General features: G+C 43.0%; 1 protein-coding gene and 1 long non-coding RNA gene across 2 annotated transcripts in view; one reads left to right on the forward strand and one right to left on the reverse strand.

Moving 5' to 3' along the window:
• Positions 1 to 3,028, reverse strand: part of LOC118163474 — a 20,913-nt gene extending 17,885 nt beyond the window's left edge. Inside the window, exon 1 of the long non-coding RNA XR_004749072.1 lies at positions 2,752 to 3,028. This is a non-coding gene — a long non-coding RNA (uncharacterized LOC118163474). The remainder of the gene's footprint in view (positions 1 to 2,751) is intronic.
• Positions 480 to 11,347, forward strand: LOC118163468 (glutathione S-transferase-like). The gene is made up of 7 exons (XM_035320082.1): positions 480 to 621; positions 3,036 to 3,157; positions 3,791 to 3,842; positions 7,121 to 7,253; positions 7,582 to 7,723; positions 8,752 to 8,883; positions 11,068 to 11,347. Exons 2-7 carry the CDS (start codon positions 3,071 to 3,073, stop codon positions 11,191 to 11,193), a joined length of 672 nt encoding a protein of 223 aa, XP_035175973.1. The 5' UTR covers positions 480 to 621; positions 3,036 to 3,070; the 3' UTR covers positions 11,194 to 11,347.
• The last annotated feature ends 5,186 nt before the right edge of the window (positions 11,348 to 16,533 follow it).

Below are 16,533 nucleotides of genomic sequence, written 5' to 3' on the forward strand. Positions count from 1 at the left end.
AAAATAATGCTATCGCCTTAAGACACGGCTTCAGTTCTGACATAAGCTACTTATCTATTTTTTTTTTATACCAAGTTATCACTATGTACTGGCAAACTGTATTTTGAAGTAGTTGGGCATTGTTTTCCCATACCTCGTGTACATTTTCTGGGCCAGATAACACAGAAAATAATAATAAAAAAAACGTGATTACTGTTAAGTAGTGAGACAGGCCTAGAAACTTCACGGGTTACTTCTAAGTAGTTGCTATTACCCTAAATAAGATCCAGAAAAAAAAACTATAATGTTCTCAATGTTTTGAAGTGTTTTGCTCTTGTACGTAAAGCACTGGGACAACACACCCCAATGAGTCCAAGAGAGGAGCCTGAACAGATGGCCCTGAAACTCTGCAACTGCCCCGTGGTCCAGGTGAATCAGCAAACTGGAAAAGAGAGAGGGTGTCTGCCTTAGGCAGCACTTTTCAGACACGTACACCTTTAAGCTCTGTAGTGCCGGTTTTACAGCACTGGGAGAATTTTGTCTGCAATTGGGTACGGCTGGAAACTCCCCGGGGCGGGAGGAGCTCCAGAGATAAACTGGGGAGGGAAGGCGCCTGCCATCAGCAGAGGCTGGGCCCAGAAGGTAAGTCGGCGCTTCACAACTATTTTCCGTAAGTGCTTAAGGTACTGCTACTAGTGAAGCTCCTTCCAGATATTTTAGAGCGTCTGTTGAGGTAATGTAAGTTCTCTGCTCTCTAAAGTTCATGTGCAGGGCAGAGTAAGCTGGGAGATGCCGGGCTGAGAAGGCAGCCCCGTGGTGTAGCTCAGAGCTGAGTAAAGCAGGGTATAAACCACAGAGGGAGGGAGTGGGCTGTAAATACGGCATTTAGACAAAAGCAGCAAACGTGTACATAGACACATCCACCTGCTTTTGGACTTGAAGTGGTTTGTGAGTTTCCACTGAAGTGATGCCGAGAGCTTGACTGAACCTACAGTTTCCTGCCAAACGTGAGGCTGACTGTTCAGAAAAACGGGGCTCCAGCAAGTCCAGAGTGCTGTCTGCACGTCTCAAGCGGCACTAGATGCATCGGCATAGCCTACTGAACTGAGCCCTTAGGTCAAGGCTCAGATCCAGGCGCTGAAATGTAGGTGTCTGCGTGAGCTCCATGTGTGAGGTGCTTTTGTAGCCGCAGGAGACACGCTCAGTGGATTTAAAGATTCAGAAGACTACCAGGAAAGCAAGTATTTTTTTCTATGTCAGAAGTTTAAAACAATTAATGCCCACTTACGGATGATAGTCGCTATTTAAAAAAAAAAAAAAAAAAAAAAAAACTTGATGACAGGTTTCATTGTCTATTTGTCACTTTTCACATAATTTAAATGTCGCATAGAATTTTTTTCATGAAAAATGATAAAAATGATTCCTAAGGCTTTGCGCTCCCTTTCATTACAAAAACAGACGATTTTCCACGCTGACTATGTTTCATATACTTGGCATTGCAGGAGCTTTGGTTTTGATAGTTAAAGTCCTATTTGCAGTAAGTTTCTGCACACCACAAGCTGGGGCAATGTGTGCAGAAGTGATACGTGTGTGACGTTTTGGTAGGTGTGATAATGAAGAGGCACTAGTTCAGTGGCCTTGATCTACGTAGCTAAGTTGCACCGTCATGTAGTAAATGCTATTCACACAACGTGTGCAGAAAATGATGCAGCTGCTGTTTTACAGGTAAAGCGCTGCAGGTAGCTGCAGCTATCTGCATCCTAAAACAGGAGGTGATCATTTCTCTTTTGTGTGTATTTGGATCATGTCAAAGTCAGCCAAACTATCCTTGTTTATTGTAGAGATAGGGCTTAATTCTTAATGGAATTGCTCAAGGGAGAGCTCTCGATCTGATTGCTCTTTAAAATCAAGTTTTGGCAAAGTATGTTCTAAACATACTTTATTTTAAGAACACCTTAAAAAGAAGTGTAAAAGAAAACTTCACTAGAGCATGCTGAACCTTACTGGGGACGTGTTATGTGGGGGCAGTGGGATACGTTATGTAGATGCAATCATGACAGTGCCACAGACCGGTATTGCAGCTTCAGCTGGTAGCTCTGGGAAGACTGGGACCATTGGTAAGGGCTTCTGTTTGTTGGTTTATTTGCCTTTTTTTTTTAATCAGGCTCTTTACTCTTTGGCTTCTGAGACATTTGGACATGCTTAAGTTACCCATTTTTAAGCTTTTTTCTCCTGGTCATTAGTGTATGATACTAACATATTTGTGAAGGGGAATACTAGTCCCATTTTTTAGAGATTAGGGCAAGGGAACACGAGCTTCTGAACTTCTTGGAGAGTGGCACATGTCCCTGGGGCACACAGTGCTCTGGTGCCCTGGGGGATACCTGGGAGGCACCTGAAGCCTGCAGCCAGGCTCCAGGTCTGGTTTTGAGGGAGACTGTAAGCAACAAGGGAACATGCTGTAATCATTCAAGGGGAGCACCAAGGAAGCTCAGCCTGTTTCGTGGAATAAAGGGAAGATTAATGATTCATTTGATCATTATGATCGTAATGATCCTGCTTCAAGAAAGAAGTGGATGGCAGGTGAAGCTTCGTAAGGCACTCCAACATCTGGCAAACAAAGCTAGACAAATTCCAGCCTAGCAATAAAACATCTTGTGCTTCTTTTCAGTGGAGCTATGGCAGTGAGGATAACTGAATAACTTACCCTGGGGATGTGGCAGGATTTTCAGTGACTTTGTATAACTGTCTTGTAATGCAGCAAGCTTCCACCAGGATCCATAGCACTTGTTTCAGCATGTCTGTGTTTGCATCATTAAAAAAGAAAAAACAACCCTTTGTAGTAGCGCTGGGAAAGGCTTTACCAGTCTGCACATCTTTCATTTCCTAGCGTAGGCTGTGGCATGTCCCTGGTGCATCTTTCATTTTGTATTTTAAATTAGAGGATGTGCAATTCCAGCAGGCATAGTAAGAATAAAAGCCTTTTTTTTTTTTTTCCCCCTTTTTTCCTGAAAATAATGGTGCTTACACTAGCTTTATGAGACATTTGTTTTCAGCTTAATATTTTTCAGGGATCCAGGAGCTCAGAAGCATGTCAGGGAAGCCCAGGCTCACCTACGTCAATGGAAGGGGGCGAATGGAGCCGGTCCGATGGCTGCTGGCAGCGGCCGGTGTGGAGGTTAGTTGACATTTGGCACCTTGTTCCAGGCTGATGTTTTCAACTGGACGCTGTATGCAACAATTTAACATGCACAGAGTGTAAGTGACTACAGGAAGTGGTAAAGTTTATTTGGCCAGTGGCATTGGACCTATCATGATCAGCTGCTGGTATTTGGGATGCAGAGTCTGTGGAGCTTACAGCTTTATAGAATGCACTGAAGTAATCATAATGGGTAAAATTGGGGAATTTTTTAAAGACCCTTAGTGAATCTGAGTTTTCCAGTTGTATATTAAAAAAAAAAAAAAGGTGGTGTTGGCCTGCATGTTCTGGGGGTGGTTTTAGAAATAGCTGATTTACCCTGTGCTTCCCTTGGCACTGGCTGCAACCTGTCTCCCTCCTGTAGATGCCTGTGCTCTGTTTCTACATGTGCTTTGGTTATTTCTGCACCAGTGCACTGAGGCAGAAGTGGCCAGGCCCTTCCGCTCCTCCCGGCTGTGGGAACGGGTGGGGAATCCTCAGGGCATCTGCAGCTGAAGACCCAGCTCATCATACCTGCCTTGGTTGGGTGGTTCTGCTCGTGGTTACGTGCAGTCAGCCACAGAAGAAGGCTTGAAATACAGCAACGTAATGTTCTTCTCTCTTCTCTTCCAGTTTGAAGAAAAATTTCTGGAAACAAAAGAACAGTTAGAAAAGTTAGTCAAAGGTAAGGATGTGATACCTGAGGCTTTCTGTCAAAAAATTTACTCCAATTTAGCTAAATCTGTGGTTTAAAATTGATTTATGTAAACCAATGCAAAATTCTAGGTGCGTGCCTAGCACACAAAAATACTAGTTCTGTGTAATCTGTTCTTTGCAGTGCTAAATAACTCCTATAAGCTAGAAGTCCCAGCTTCTATGACTGTTTTCAGTAATACACGGAGCATGGATAGCAAATGTTCCTATGTACAACTTGGTTATCTGTTCTGTGGGTCCTGGGCACATAGCACTCTCTGAGGCAGCTCCTGGGACCTGGCCAGGCCCAACTCCAAGACGTCCTTTAGCTGTGACCAGCATATTGTGTAGGCAGAGAGAGCTGAATTGAGTGTGGCTGCTCGGTGCCAGCTGGCCTGAGGTGTTGGTAGAGTTGACTAGTAAAAATGGAGGGTACGATCCCATCTTATGTAGGATCTGAACCTCAGGGAGGTGGAAAGTGAGTGAAAGACTTGTGTGGAACCAAAATTCCTAGGAAAGAGTTTTCTTTCGTACTAGATTCTGTGTGAACACACCAGTGAGAGTCCTTACATTGCATACCCTCGTGTGCAAGCAATGGGGAGGAATTTTGGAAGCCTAAGGTAGGGCTTGACATGGCAATAAAGTATCAGGCCAGCTGAGCAGGACGTACCTGAGCCATGAAGCTTCCCCCAGACAAAAAGATGGAGCCAGAAGAGAGACCTGTGGGAAGTCTGACATGGTCAAAGCAGCAAGCCAGAAAGGAGACCAGTTCCCAAATACCAGTGCGTAGCCACAGCCCTTCAGACTTGGTCAGATGAAACCCCTCGGCAAAGCCCCCTGCAGCCACCCTGGAAGAAAACTTTGGTGCCTGGGTGGGGAAGGAGTTGGGACTGTGAGGGGCACTACAGAGTGCTCCTGTCCCAAGGTTTTCCTTCTGCCCAAAACATTTCACAGAAACCTCCCAGCACGCCAGAGAGGCATCAGGCTGAACTTGCCCAGATGTACTAAGATGTCTGAAAAAGGACTTGGCTGTGCTCTGGCTGCCTGCTCAGAAAGGGGAACCTGTCTTTAAAGAAGAGCAAAGCTAAAATGAACAAAGCAACCCAACAGAAGTGATGTCAGTAAGATCAGAATTACAGCTGCAGGTCCATCTGGCTGGGAATCTGGTGATGTGGGAGAGCAATGCAGTGTACAGACAACAGGTAGAGCTTTAAGTACGGTATCTCAGGTAGTGAAAGCTCAACTATGAATTTCCTTCTCAGGGATACCTAATCCAGATGGGGTGGTATAATCCTGCATATAGTATCCAAGCCTATCCATAGTCAGGGAGGAGAATTAAGTGGCAATGAAAAGAACAGGGAAATATTAAAAAGATCGGGAGCCTCTACGTGTATGTATATTGAGCTTAAGAACCTGAGAACACAAAGGAAAAGGCGGGCTTTGGTACGATGAGTTGAAGAAAGACAAATATTAGTCAACCTGATAAAGGACCGCTGGCATGTTGCCAGCTGTGCAAGGCCGGGCTGAACATGTATAACTTTCCACTGCCTCTCCCTCTCTCTTTTTTTTCCTTTCCTCTCTCTGACAATACACCTTCTGCTGGGGCATGCTGTGCTGAGGCGCCACCACGCTGTTAACAATGGTCCAGGGGTGACTTCAGCCGATGGCAGCTGATGATCTAAGCAATTCCCCAACATTGTGAAGGATTCATCCTGGGCCAAAGGCTGTTTCCAGCATGCAGTCTGCAGCCAGCCAGCTGCCTTGGAGGCTGAGAGACATCAGGAGCATCCTCCTGTACCCACTGTTCTGACAGAACTAGCTTGGCTCAATCTGAGTGGCGACAGGTTGCCCAAGTTGCTACCCTGATGTCAAGGAGCCATGCTGTTCTGTGACAGATTGGTCTAGATGATTTTTTTTTTCTGGTTGCTCACAGATAGCACAATACCATCAGCAAAATGACTGGCAAACTGCTTTAAGTCCTGCAAAAATATTCTCTGCTTTGCTTATGTGAAGTGGTCCTCACTGCGGGGTTAGGAGAAGCAGTCTGCTGCTGGCCATAAGAGAGAAATTCTTCTTTTCTGTAGATAAGAAACAAACCAGGCATTCACTTCTCCCACTTTTTCTGTATTACACCTTTTGTCAAGGGACAGAAAGTCAGATTTTATTATCCACTTAGTGCATCTTCCTGCTGAAAAGTATCCTTGCCTAGCTGCTGCTTTTCCTATTCCATAGTGCTTGCACTAGATGGGGGCCATCTTACAGGTGATATTGTTACCTCAGTCTGCAGAAGTGTGTTCTGGATATGATAACTTATGATCCATCTGTGAATGTTTCTGAGAATAAACACAGGCAATTCCTTCTCAGAAGAGAGAGCCTTTAAACTGCAAATAATATAGAATGAGCGAAGAAGGTTTATCTATGTGAGGTTAGCAAAGCATTTTAGTAGCTCTGTGGAGAAGAAAGTAGGTAAAAGTGCCTTCGAAAATAAATTCTTTTACTGTGAAGAAATGTGCAATGGACAGATTAAGATCAAGCAATTAAAATCAATGATTAACTTTCAGCAGTACAAAGTGACAGCTGCCTACTCGAATTCAGAGTTTTGATCAGATTTTAACAAGGCAGGGATGTTCTTTGGATGCCCTGACTGTGTAAGTGGAGCAGGGAGTATCACCAAAGATTGGGAATTAGTCCAGCAGAAAACTGGTCTAGAAAAGACAGGCTTTGCTGTGTCAAACCTTTATGGCATCTGAGCTGTCGGCACTGCCTCGATGAAGGATCAGCCAAACTCCTTTCAGCACCAGGAGAAAAGGGGACTACCAGGGCAGGGGCAGGACGGACAGTGGTCTTTATGTCCTGCCAGGAAACTGATCTGTATTCAAAATAATAGAACTTTTCTGTTTTGAAGTTCAGATTTAACACAGCTCTTTCTTCTCCTCCGATCCCTTGGGCTGAAACTGCTGGTTGAGTCTTTTCCTGCCAGCGGGGCCAGGGTCCAGCAGTGCAGAGGAGCAGGCGGTGCCAGTTCCCATCAGCCAGCAAAGCTCTGGCAGAGCTGCAGAGCGAGGGGCCCAGCTGCACTGCGATGACCCAGCTACAAAGCTCTGATGCCTATTAGCAGCATTTGATTTTTCCCACAATGTTAAATTACTGCACGGAGTTCTAGAGTAAGGGCAAGGCGTCAGTGATTTACACTCCAAAAGAAATGCATTCTCTTGTAAAGCTGGAAGTCCAGGAGGAACTAACAAGCTTTCCCTCAACTTTCTGCCCTAGATGGAGACCTGCTGTTCCAGCAAGTGCCCATGGTGGAGATCGATGGGATGAAGATGGTGCAGACCAGAGCCATCCTCAGCTACATAGCAGGGAAATACAATCTCTATGGGAAGGACCTGAAGGAGAGAGCCCTGTACTGTAACACTTTCTTTCACTTAACGAGCAATCTGTTATTTGATAGCTGCATGAAATACAAAAGATGTAATCCTGTAAATCCAGTAGAAAGGCGTGAGAAAGGCTAACACGATAAAGAACAGGGTCTCTAGCCTTTGTTTAGTTTTAACCAAAGCTTCTGAAATCCTGTTCAACAGCAATAGGGTTTTAATCTTTTAGTTTGTATTTGTATTGGCTGTGAAAATTGGCACTATGGTGGTGGTATACAATTTCTATAATTTGCCTTAGTTAAATAGAAAACTGATGAAATAACTCCTATGCTCTTGTCTGTTGCCTTCCTCTGATAGGATTGACATGTACGTGGAAGGAATAACAGATCTGATGCAAATGGTTATGATGTTTCCCTTCTCTCCAGCTGAGGCAAAGGCGAAAAATCTTGCCTCAATTGAAGAGAAAGCAACAAAGAGATACTTCCCAGTCTTTGAAAAGGTAAGTGATGGTGAGGATGTGCGTATAAATCTTGTACTTGCAATTATCAAAGTTTCCCAAAAATAAGAACATGCTTGTACTGCAGGTTAGATCTGATCCCTCAGCTTTCTTGGCTCTCACAAAGGGGAAATGCTACAGCAAACTTTCTGTTTGTTATCTTGTGTTGTCAGGGCTGTAGTATTTGAACAGCTACAAAGCAAAGAAAGCAAAATATTTGCAGCTTACGCAGCAAATACTTTCATTGAAGTAAAAGCAAGCATGTATGATTTTTTTTTCCTTGAGACAAAAGTTCAATTTTTCTGTTTGTTCATAGCACATCTCTGTTATAATTAATATTATTTGGAGCACTTTCATTAGAAGAATGGAAAAATCCCTTGGAAATAAATCAGAGATAAAAACGCCATGATATTAGGACTCTTAGTAAAGAAACAGTTCTGGATTTCTGCACGTCCCACTTTCAGAGACAACAAACCAAACCCATATGACTCAGGCATCTGGCAACATTTTTCACTTTTGTAACATCCATCTAGCTTTGGAAAACAATAATAAAGGCTGAACATCCTAGAAGGTCTTATGACTATAATAACTTGCTTCTGAAGGCAGAGGTTCTCTTTGGTTAGCTATTGTAATTTTGCATTTTCTATGTTTGCTTCCTGGACATTGGGCATAACCTGAAATGAAATATCTAAATGGCCATTTTATAAATTCTGAGTTACTCTTTAATTCCTCCATTATCCTTATTTCTAATGCTATGACTCTTAATAGCCTGCTCGAGTCTGTGGTTTTGTCCACTTTCCCCGTACCTGTTGTCATTCACCATTACCAAGTGACCCAAGTTTGTAATTTGTATACCACAGGATTTTTTTTTCTGACAATGATGAAGTGACTTGGGCTCACAGCCTTCCAGCTAAAAACTGAAGTTTCGGTTACAATTGCTGTTCAGCTCTACAGCTGTGCCATGAGACTTAGCTGCCAGGCATCATATGTCCAGTTCTCATCTGCAACACATCTTCTCTTGTATTCTACAGGTTTTGAAACAACACGGCCAAGACTTTCTTGTGGGCAACCGACTCAGCTGGGCAGATGTTCAGCTACTGGAAGCCATTTTAGCAGTGGAGGAGAAAATACCTGGGGTGCTTTCTGGGTTTCCTCAGCTGCAGGTAACCTTGTCACTGAACATGTCTGAATTTAGGAACCGTGCAGTACAAAGACCTCAAAACTTTAATTTTGGGACAATCCTGAAGTGATCATTCTATGTTAATCAGTTCTGTGGGCACTTCAACAGACTATCCCTGTCTGTTTGTTTAATATGGAACACAGCAGGAAGTGGGTTTAGTTGATTCATTGTAAAACACTGTGTCCCTGGCTAACCTTGTTAAGGGTGTCCCTTTTGGAGGGATATTTGCTTTGGTGTATGCCTTCTCAATACAAGTAATGTCAACCTAATCTGCCCTGTTTTCATTTTCCTGCTTCCTGCCTGTAGATGCTATCTAATACTAGATAACAAATTAAGGCTGTGATACAGATCGACATGTTAGAGTACAGTGCAGTGTGTCATTTTCTGTACTGGCTGGAATTACAAATTTGGGATCCTATTAACCTCACTACTTCTGACTTCTAAGTATGACTAGGAACTCAAGCCCTGGCATTATCCAGCCATTTTCTTTCAAAAATCAACTCAGTATCATCCAGAATCAATTCTCTGCTTTTGTGCTATATACAAAATATGAAACCAAGCAGGAGTAAGACTTTTGCTGTGAGACTTCTCAAGAAATGAGAAGCTTCCAGATATGCAGCACACTGTAGAACTCAGTGAATGGGTGAGCTTGCAGGAGTCATAAAGAGTTGAGATAGAGTGGAGCCAAATAGTCTGAGATTGGAAAAATCAAATAACTGTTCAGTAGTCCACCCTTGTGCCTGTAATCTTGGTAAATAAAGCACTGCAGGCAATCAGGCAATGCAAATTTGGGTTGACGGTTCTATTCTTGAGGTCATTCTTCTTTGTGCTTAGAAACTCTTAACCTGAAGGATGCACTCAGACTTTGGTTTTAATCCCCTTAACAAAAGAAATAGTGCAGCATCAGACTACAGCACCTAGATTTTCTGCTTGGAACTGATAAGAAAAAGGTGTCAGGAGAGGGAGGAGGGGAATGGAAAGAAGGGGATTTTTTTTTTTTTTCCCAAATCTCAACCTCAGTAGTTTAATTCTGATTTTTTTGTGTGACAGAATGAAGTGCTTCAGCCCACAATGTGGGCAGCAACATGTGCCATACTACAACCTGTATGCAGGTTTTTGGGCTTCATGGGTTGTGGCCGTTATCTCTCATCTTTTGGGAAGATATCTTAGCCACCAGGCACAGCCACAGTCCTGCTGAATACATGACTTAGTTGTAAGGGATTCCTTCACTGCCAGTAGAGAGAAGTTTCTAAAATTGGTGTTTAATTTGTGGTTCTTACTTTCTTGCTGCTTCTTGCATTGCCATTTATCTTTCCTGTTCTCTTAAGGAAGAGGAAGTTACGTTCATACATCTGCCAGCAAAAAATGGCTATCGCTCTGTGAAGCTCCAGCTCCTCTCCCTTAGCCCCACTGTTAGAGTTGGTTCTTGTGTATGTAAGATTTCTCAGCTAACTGGGGGGGTCTCCAGCTGCTACAGTAAGAGGTCTCAGGAAGCTTGACTTAACACAGGCCTCTCTTGTGATCTGAGATTCTCAAGTCTGCCTTAATCACTGTCCTGGCCTCCAGACACTACCCCAGACGGGAACAGGTCTCCCCAAAGGCCTGTCTTACAGCTCCATGCATTGTTTGTCTACCCTAAGGTGCAACACGTAGTACAAGAAGCCTCTAGGGGACAAATGAGATGAGCCAAGGATGCCTCCAGCCATTTCACCTTCACCCATGCAATCCCAGAAGGGCTGGAACAGTGTGACAACAGTGGCCGTGCTAGATGTAAACAGAGCTCAGATACTTCCATGATGTGGTAAAAATGGAAATCATGCTGTTATCATAACCAGCAATGAAAAGAAAAAGGACATGAGCTTGGTTAGTGTACATGGACCTTTAAAACTAATCCCTGATGCCCCAGGTGGTGAATTTTTGCCTTCAGTTTCTTTCAGGCAGCAGAGTTTTAGATATTCTCTGCTCCAACACTGCTTTTGCTGGTAAGAGCAGGCTTTTTGACGGTCCTTCTCCTGTTAGAAGGAGACTGCTTAGATCTGCACATCTAAATGAATGCTAGGATCTCTTCTATCAGCAGGGGGAAGTAGTTGTTCTGTGTCCTGTGCAAGGAGCACTGTTTGCTGCTGGATTAGTTTGGGATTTATCTCTCTTGCTTTTATTTTTTTAGGCCTTTAAAACGAAAATGAGCAATGTTCCTACAATTAAGAAGTTCCTGCAGCCTGGCAGCGCAAGGAAGCCCCCACCAGATGAGAATTATGTGGCAACTGTGATGTCGATTTTTAATCTAAACTGAATGCCTTGTTACCTTCAGCGAGGCCCAAAATACCGGGGAAAGCAACAACAACAAAAAAATCCTCTAGGGAAATAGGAAGCTCAGTAAAATAGTATTGTACTTGCAACCAATGGTAAAAATAAATAAATAAAACCTGAAATTCTGACTACTCTGACAATGTGAGAGCAGGCTTGTCTTTATTTGTATCCAATGTTTGGCAAAATGTGAAAACAAAGGAGTGTGGAAGCAAAGAACCATTTATCACGGTAGGGAAGTTTATTCCTTTGGAAAAAAGACTGATATGGTGTTAGTTCGACAGACTGTAACTTATTGACTAAAATATTTTCAGTATGAAAATAGGCTTCAAAATCAGAGCTATTGAAAAGAAGAAAGAGCTGAAGATTCACTGAATCACTTATCCTTTAAAGAAATAGACTAGCTTCAACAGCAACTTAGGTAACTCCCTACGTTGAATTATTTTTACGGCATTGTGTGTATTTATAAATTAATACTAGTTTCATCTACTGTTACCAAAGCCAAATCTCTGTGCCATGTTCCTTGGGTACTTCCTGTGCCCTGTCACCATCCCATTTACTGTCATAAACAAAGTCAAAATTTCTCCTCCCCTTCTGGAAGCTGCACTACATCTGCTTGTTCTGGTGTGGTTCAGATTGACCCTCCCTTGCTTTGAGTGTTCCCCTCTTAGCTCTCTTTGGAAATTGCAGACTGCTCTTTTTATGTCATGCTAGAAAAATTTTAGCCCCTAAGTAAGTACTAGTGAGATAACGAAAATCTCTCAACAAAATTAAAAAATACAATATTCAGTAGCAAAACCTGATGTTTAATATCGCCATATAAAAGTGTAGAAAGAAAGGAAATTACAAAAGATTTGGAAAATGAATTTGGTAGAGAGAGAACAGAAGAATGGACTTTGTTTGTAGATGGATTGTGTTCCTTCCACGCTCTTCTAGCCAGCAGAAACTATACGCTCCCTTCAGAGCGGTACCACTATGTGTAACTGGTCTGTTCTTCAGCAGAGTTGGGCAACTCAAGATTTTTGTCACCTGCAAGCATCACAGAAATAAGCAGTAACAGTCACAGCTAAAATATATATATGTATATTTTTAAGCATACACTTCCCTGTGCTGCTGGAGTAATAAAAATGTTTCCACTCACCTGCTCCATCAGCTCCCCTTTGCATTAGCAGTAAAAAAGAAGGACAATTGCTTCTGTTAGGGTGCAGCAAGACAAAGTGGGGTTTTTAACAGAATATGCTCTGCTTTTTGTCTGAGGCAACTTATCTTTTACTGATATGTCTAGTGCAATTGCATAGCCCTGGGGCTATGACCTGCTAACACCAACTCTTTTTCTCTTTTTTTTTTTTTTTTTTTTTTTGCAGTACTTCATCTGAGGTCAAGGCTGTGCCTAGTTACAGTTATATCTCAAACAGTCAGTGCTAGCAAATTGTGCAGTCAAGTAGAATATGTCCTTATGTGAGTTATTCACATGTGTGTGTAAGGTGGGGCCATCCTGAAAAATTTTATTACTATTGTAAGAAGGATTTTAAAAAATAATAATAATAAAGCATGTCCCATAGTGCTGTCAAGGCTATAGGTAAGTTAAGCAAGAGAGATAATTTTCTGAAAATAATCGTGCATGAAAAACTCTAACACACCCTATTTGCAGCTTAATTCTGTAAGAGATGTGCACTTGTAAATATAATCACATATCCCAAAGATGTGAGCTGGCTGGTACAGGACTTGCATCGGTTTAAAGCAGCATGGGGCAGAGGAGACAAGCAGCTCAAGGAGCTGTAAGGACATTACAGGCTCCGTGGAGCAAGGGGCTGGGGGGCACTGTCAGCAGCAGGCAGACAAATGCAGAGTTACTGTCCTTGGTGCAGAAGTCTTTCTTTCTGTGCCCACTTTGGGTTTCAAAACAGAAGTTGTGTTTCCCATCAGTTCTCTGCTGTTATGCTCCTGACTCCCGAGGGAAGAGCTAGCAGTTAGGTGGGTGACCTCCCTCGCTCTGGGACAGTGGGGACCTGCAGGGCACACAGTGGCATGGCTCACCTTAGGCCATGAGTGATCTGAGAGCAGAGATGTTTTGTATCATGTTATTGTTTGGTGGAACAGTTGTAAAGTAAATTAACCCCCTTACCCCCGATTTCAGAATCATTACTAGCACTGTTCTGAGAAAGCCATGAATTTTGATAAATATTAGGATCCTTTCTGTGATGTCTGGAGGAAAGCTGAGAAGATATGAGGAAAGATGATGCTAAGGAGAGGGTTTTCAGATTTTATGTACTCCGGAAATCCTAAAAATTCCTGGCTATCAATGACATGCTGCTTTCCCTTTTTGAATTCTGACTCTTCCCATGGGGAGAAAACCACATCTCCTGAGGAGAAAGGTCCACAGGTTGGAAATGTGGAGGGGAAAATAGGGAACAATCATAGGTGAGGAGGACATCTTGAAAGTTGCTGAGAAGACACAATCTCAGGCTACAAACTAAGCAGGAGAGAGAAAGGGAGCAAGCTAGAGGGAACTTGAAGAAAATCTCAAAGCAGTGGATGTGTGTCCCAGGAGCCTAGCATGCTGTTAACGTGCAGAGAGAGCTATAAATGCAACAGTGAGCAGGTAATACCCCGGGGACATCTTGGAGATAACGGCAAGGCTATATTTTGTAAACAACATATACCTGGGTTTATAAACTAGTCTGGTTGCGTACCTACCCAGCCTGGTTCAGCATGTGTAGCTCAGTGCAGAGGAATGTTTTATGGGACACAATGAAATGCACCAAACACATGCAGCATTAGTTGAGAAAAACAACAACGATCAAATGTTTTAAGTGTTTTAAATCATACAAAACTCCAGAGCTGCCCTTTATATTTGCAGCAAGGCAGGGCTGGGCATATCTCTGCAGGTCTCATTAGTCCCGGCTGAGGCTCCCTTCTCTACAAGCCCTCTTTCCCCTGTTAGTACAGTGAGACACAACAGTTTGTGTGTGTACCTGTTTCCTTTAACTTTTAAATATTGGCTCATAATTTTAAACACAGCTCCAATCCAAGCTAACATAATGCTGACATGTTTTATGTAGAGAGGAAAATCCACAGTTTGATGACCCAGTTTTTCTATGCTTTGTCAGGAAATTGGCATCATGTCTGAAAAAAACATTATTATATACTTTTATTTATGCCTTATTATTTTAAAAGACACCAAATGGAAGCAAGCTGGTGGCCAGCAGCAGCAGCAGCTGTAGTGAATATTCACTTCTAAATAATCAGGGTATATTTGAGATTTCCCCTAGCCTTAACTCCTGGACAATCAATCTGAATCTAGAAGAACGTAAGAGATCAAATGCCTTCAGGCATCTGATAGAAATCCACCCACCATTTGAGCGCATACTGCTGCCTTTGGTTTGGATAGCAGCTGTGGCTCAAGTGCTTAGTGAGGGATACCCTCCTACCTGGATGTAGACAAATTTGAAGGAGGATTGACAGATGGACTAGATGTAAGTGTCTACAAAGATAGGTGAGATAAGTTTTACCCAAGTTGTCTACACCGTGATTAACTTTCATGCTCAAGTTCATGTTTTCTTACCTTGCATTCTTTTAATACAGTGGAGTTAGAGCCATGTAGGAGTAGTCACTAGGCCTTCTGGGATATTTCCTACAGTTCTGGGCTTTGTCAAAAGCAGGCTTGCAAAAGATTGGGTAGCTACTCAACCTAAGAGTGAGTTGGCATGTGTGCAGGCTTCACCAGCCACACCTCAGTGCACAGGTCTGCACAGAGAAACAGTCTCCTGCATTATCCCAGGTTCTGGGTGATAAGTCATATTTGTCCAACAATGCTGGAGGCACACTGTTTAGTGCATAAAAAAAATGCTAAAAGCAAGTGTCAGCACTCCCAGAAGCCTAGAAGGGAAAACAGTCATTTCTCAAGAAAGCAAGCAAAATGTTCTTATGCAGAGTTCTGTTTCATTATAAAATATGAACAAATTACGAGCAAAATGTGGGCTACTTGTGGTGGGCTTCTGTTGGTCTCATATGGGGCTCTCTGAGGCAGGGTCAGAGCTGCAGGACACCCTGCAGGGCCAGCACCTGGCCTCTCCAGAGGCTGGTGGGTGCCCTGGGACACGCACCGCAGTGTGCACACCTCGGTGTAGGTGGCTGAACCCCACTGAAGCTTTCAGAGGCTGGAGGGAGGGAAGAACTTCCCAGAACCTAAGATGTGGACAAAGGGAAATAAGAAAGGAAGCACGAACCAGAAGGTGGAGGCTATAGGATGTGAGGTGGGTGAGGAATCCCCTCTGTGAAGCCTGGCTCTCCTCACATGCTCTCTAGGGTACAGAAGTATGTCAGTGGTGCTGCATTCGGGGACTAGTCACCTCCTAAAAGACAGACTTTGATGTGGTGACCATTTTCATGACTCTTCCTTCTGTTCTAGCTCTAAATAATTCTGTTTATTTATTGTCAAGTATGGACCGTGTTGGTCTAACAGACACCAGTGGTGGAAATTGGTGGGGTGAGGATCATTTTCAGCCATACAGCAGCAAAGAATATCTGCAGGGAGGGCCTGAACGAGAGACCTGTACTGCAGCCACCCACTTCTTTGTTTGACTAGTTATAACCCTCTCTATGTAACATGAGAAGAATATCCCCGCTCGCAGTCAGACTCAGGGTGATTCAGCAGATTTTCACATAGCACGGCAACCTTGCTTGCATGTGATGCCTACAGCAGTATTAACCAGGCAGATTAGACAGCAGGACGGGGCAAGGGAGTTCATGCTGTGTTGACTCTTTGGAGTCAGCAGAGTTCTCAAAAGGAAACAGGAGTTTGCTCTTCTGATGCCAACCTCTGTTTGCTGCTCCTCAGTCATCAGCTACATCCTTTTTCACCAGGTCAAATCCAGAGAAATATCTTTGACAGAAACAGAAAAAATAGTACTTCTATGTCCAGGAAATAAATTCATCAGAAAATAAAAAAATGTCCTGAAGAAGTATCCCCTCAAGGAAGAGAAGGAAGGTTATGAAGGATTCAAGCAGAGTTAGCTGATACAACACGCATAAAGATGTACAAAACTATGAAATCATAAAGAATTTAAATAAAACTTCAATTGCTGTCACAGAATCTTTTTAAATCTTGAGAGCGTTTTGGCAGCTCTGATTATTTTTAGCTAGCAGGTTGCCAAACAATGAAATTAGGAAGCACAAAATTTCTGTCAGCACAGTTTTCCCAAACAATCATGACCTCTCATGAGTCTTACATTTGTGCACCATCAGCATTAGTCCAAAATTTCCTGTAGGGGAGAAGTGATTAAACTTAGTTGTTTTGATTTGCTTGAGAAATAGCAATTTCCCA

This window comes from Oxyura jamaicensis, chromosome 3 (genome assembly GCF_011077185.1).
Source record: "Oxyura jamaicensis isolate SHBP4307 breed ruddy duck chromosome 3, BPBGC_Ojam_1.0, whole genome shotgun sequence".
NCBI classification, from domain to species: Eukaryota; Metazoa; Chordata; class Aves; order Anseriformes; family Anatidae; genus Oxyura; species Oxyura jamaicensis.

Coding starts and splice junctions, on each gene's coding strand:
- LOC118163468 (XM_035320082.1), top strand. CDS start 3,071: ATGTCAGGGAAGCCCAGGCTCACCTACGTCAATGGAAGGGGGCGAATG. Junction 3,158..3,790: donor TGGCAGCGGCCGGTGTGGAG/GTTAGTTGACAT, acceptor CTTCTCTTCCAG/TTTGAAGAAAAATTTCTGGA. Junction 3,843..7,120: donor GTTAGAAAAGTTAGTCAAAG/GTAAGGATGTGA, acceptor TTTCTGCCCTAG/ATGGAGACCTGCTGTTCCAG.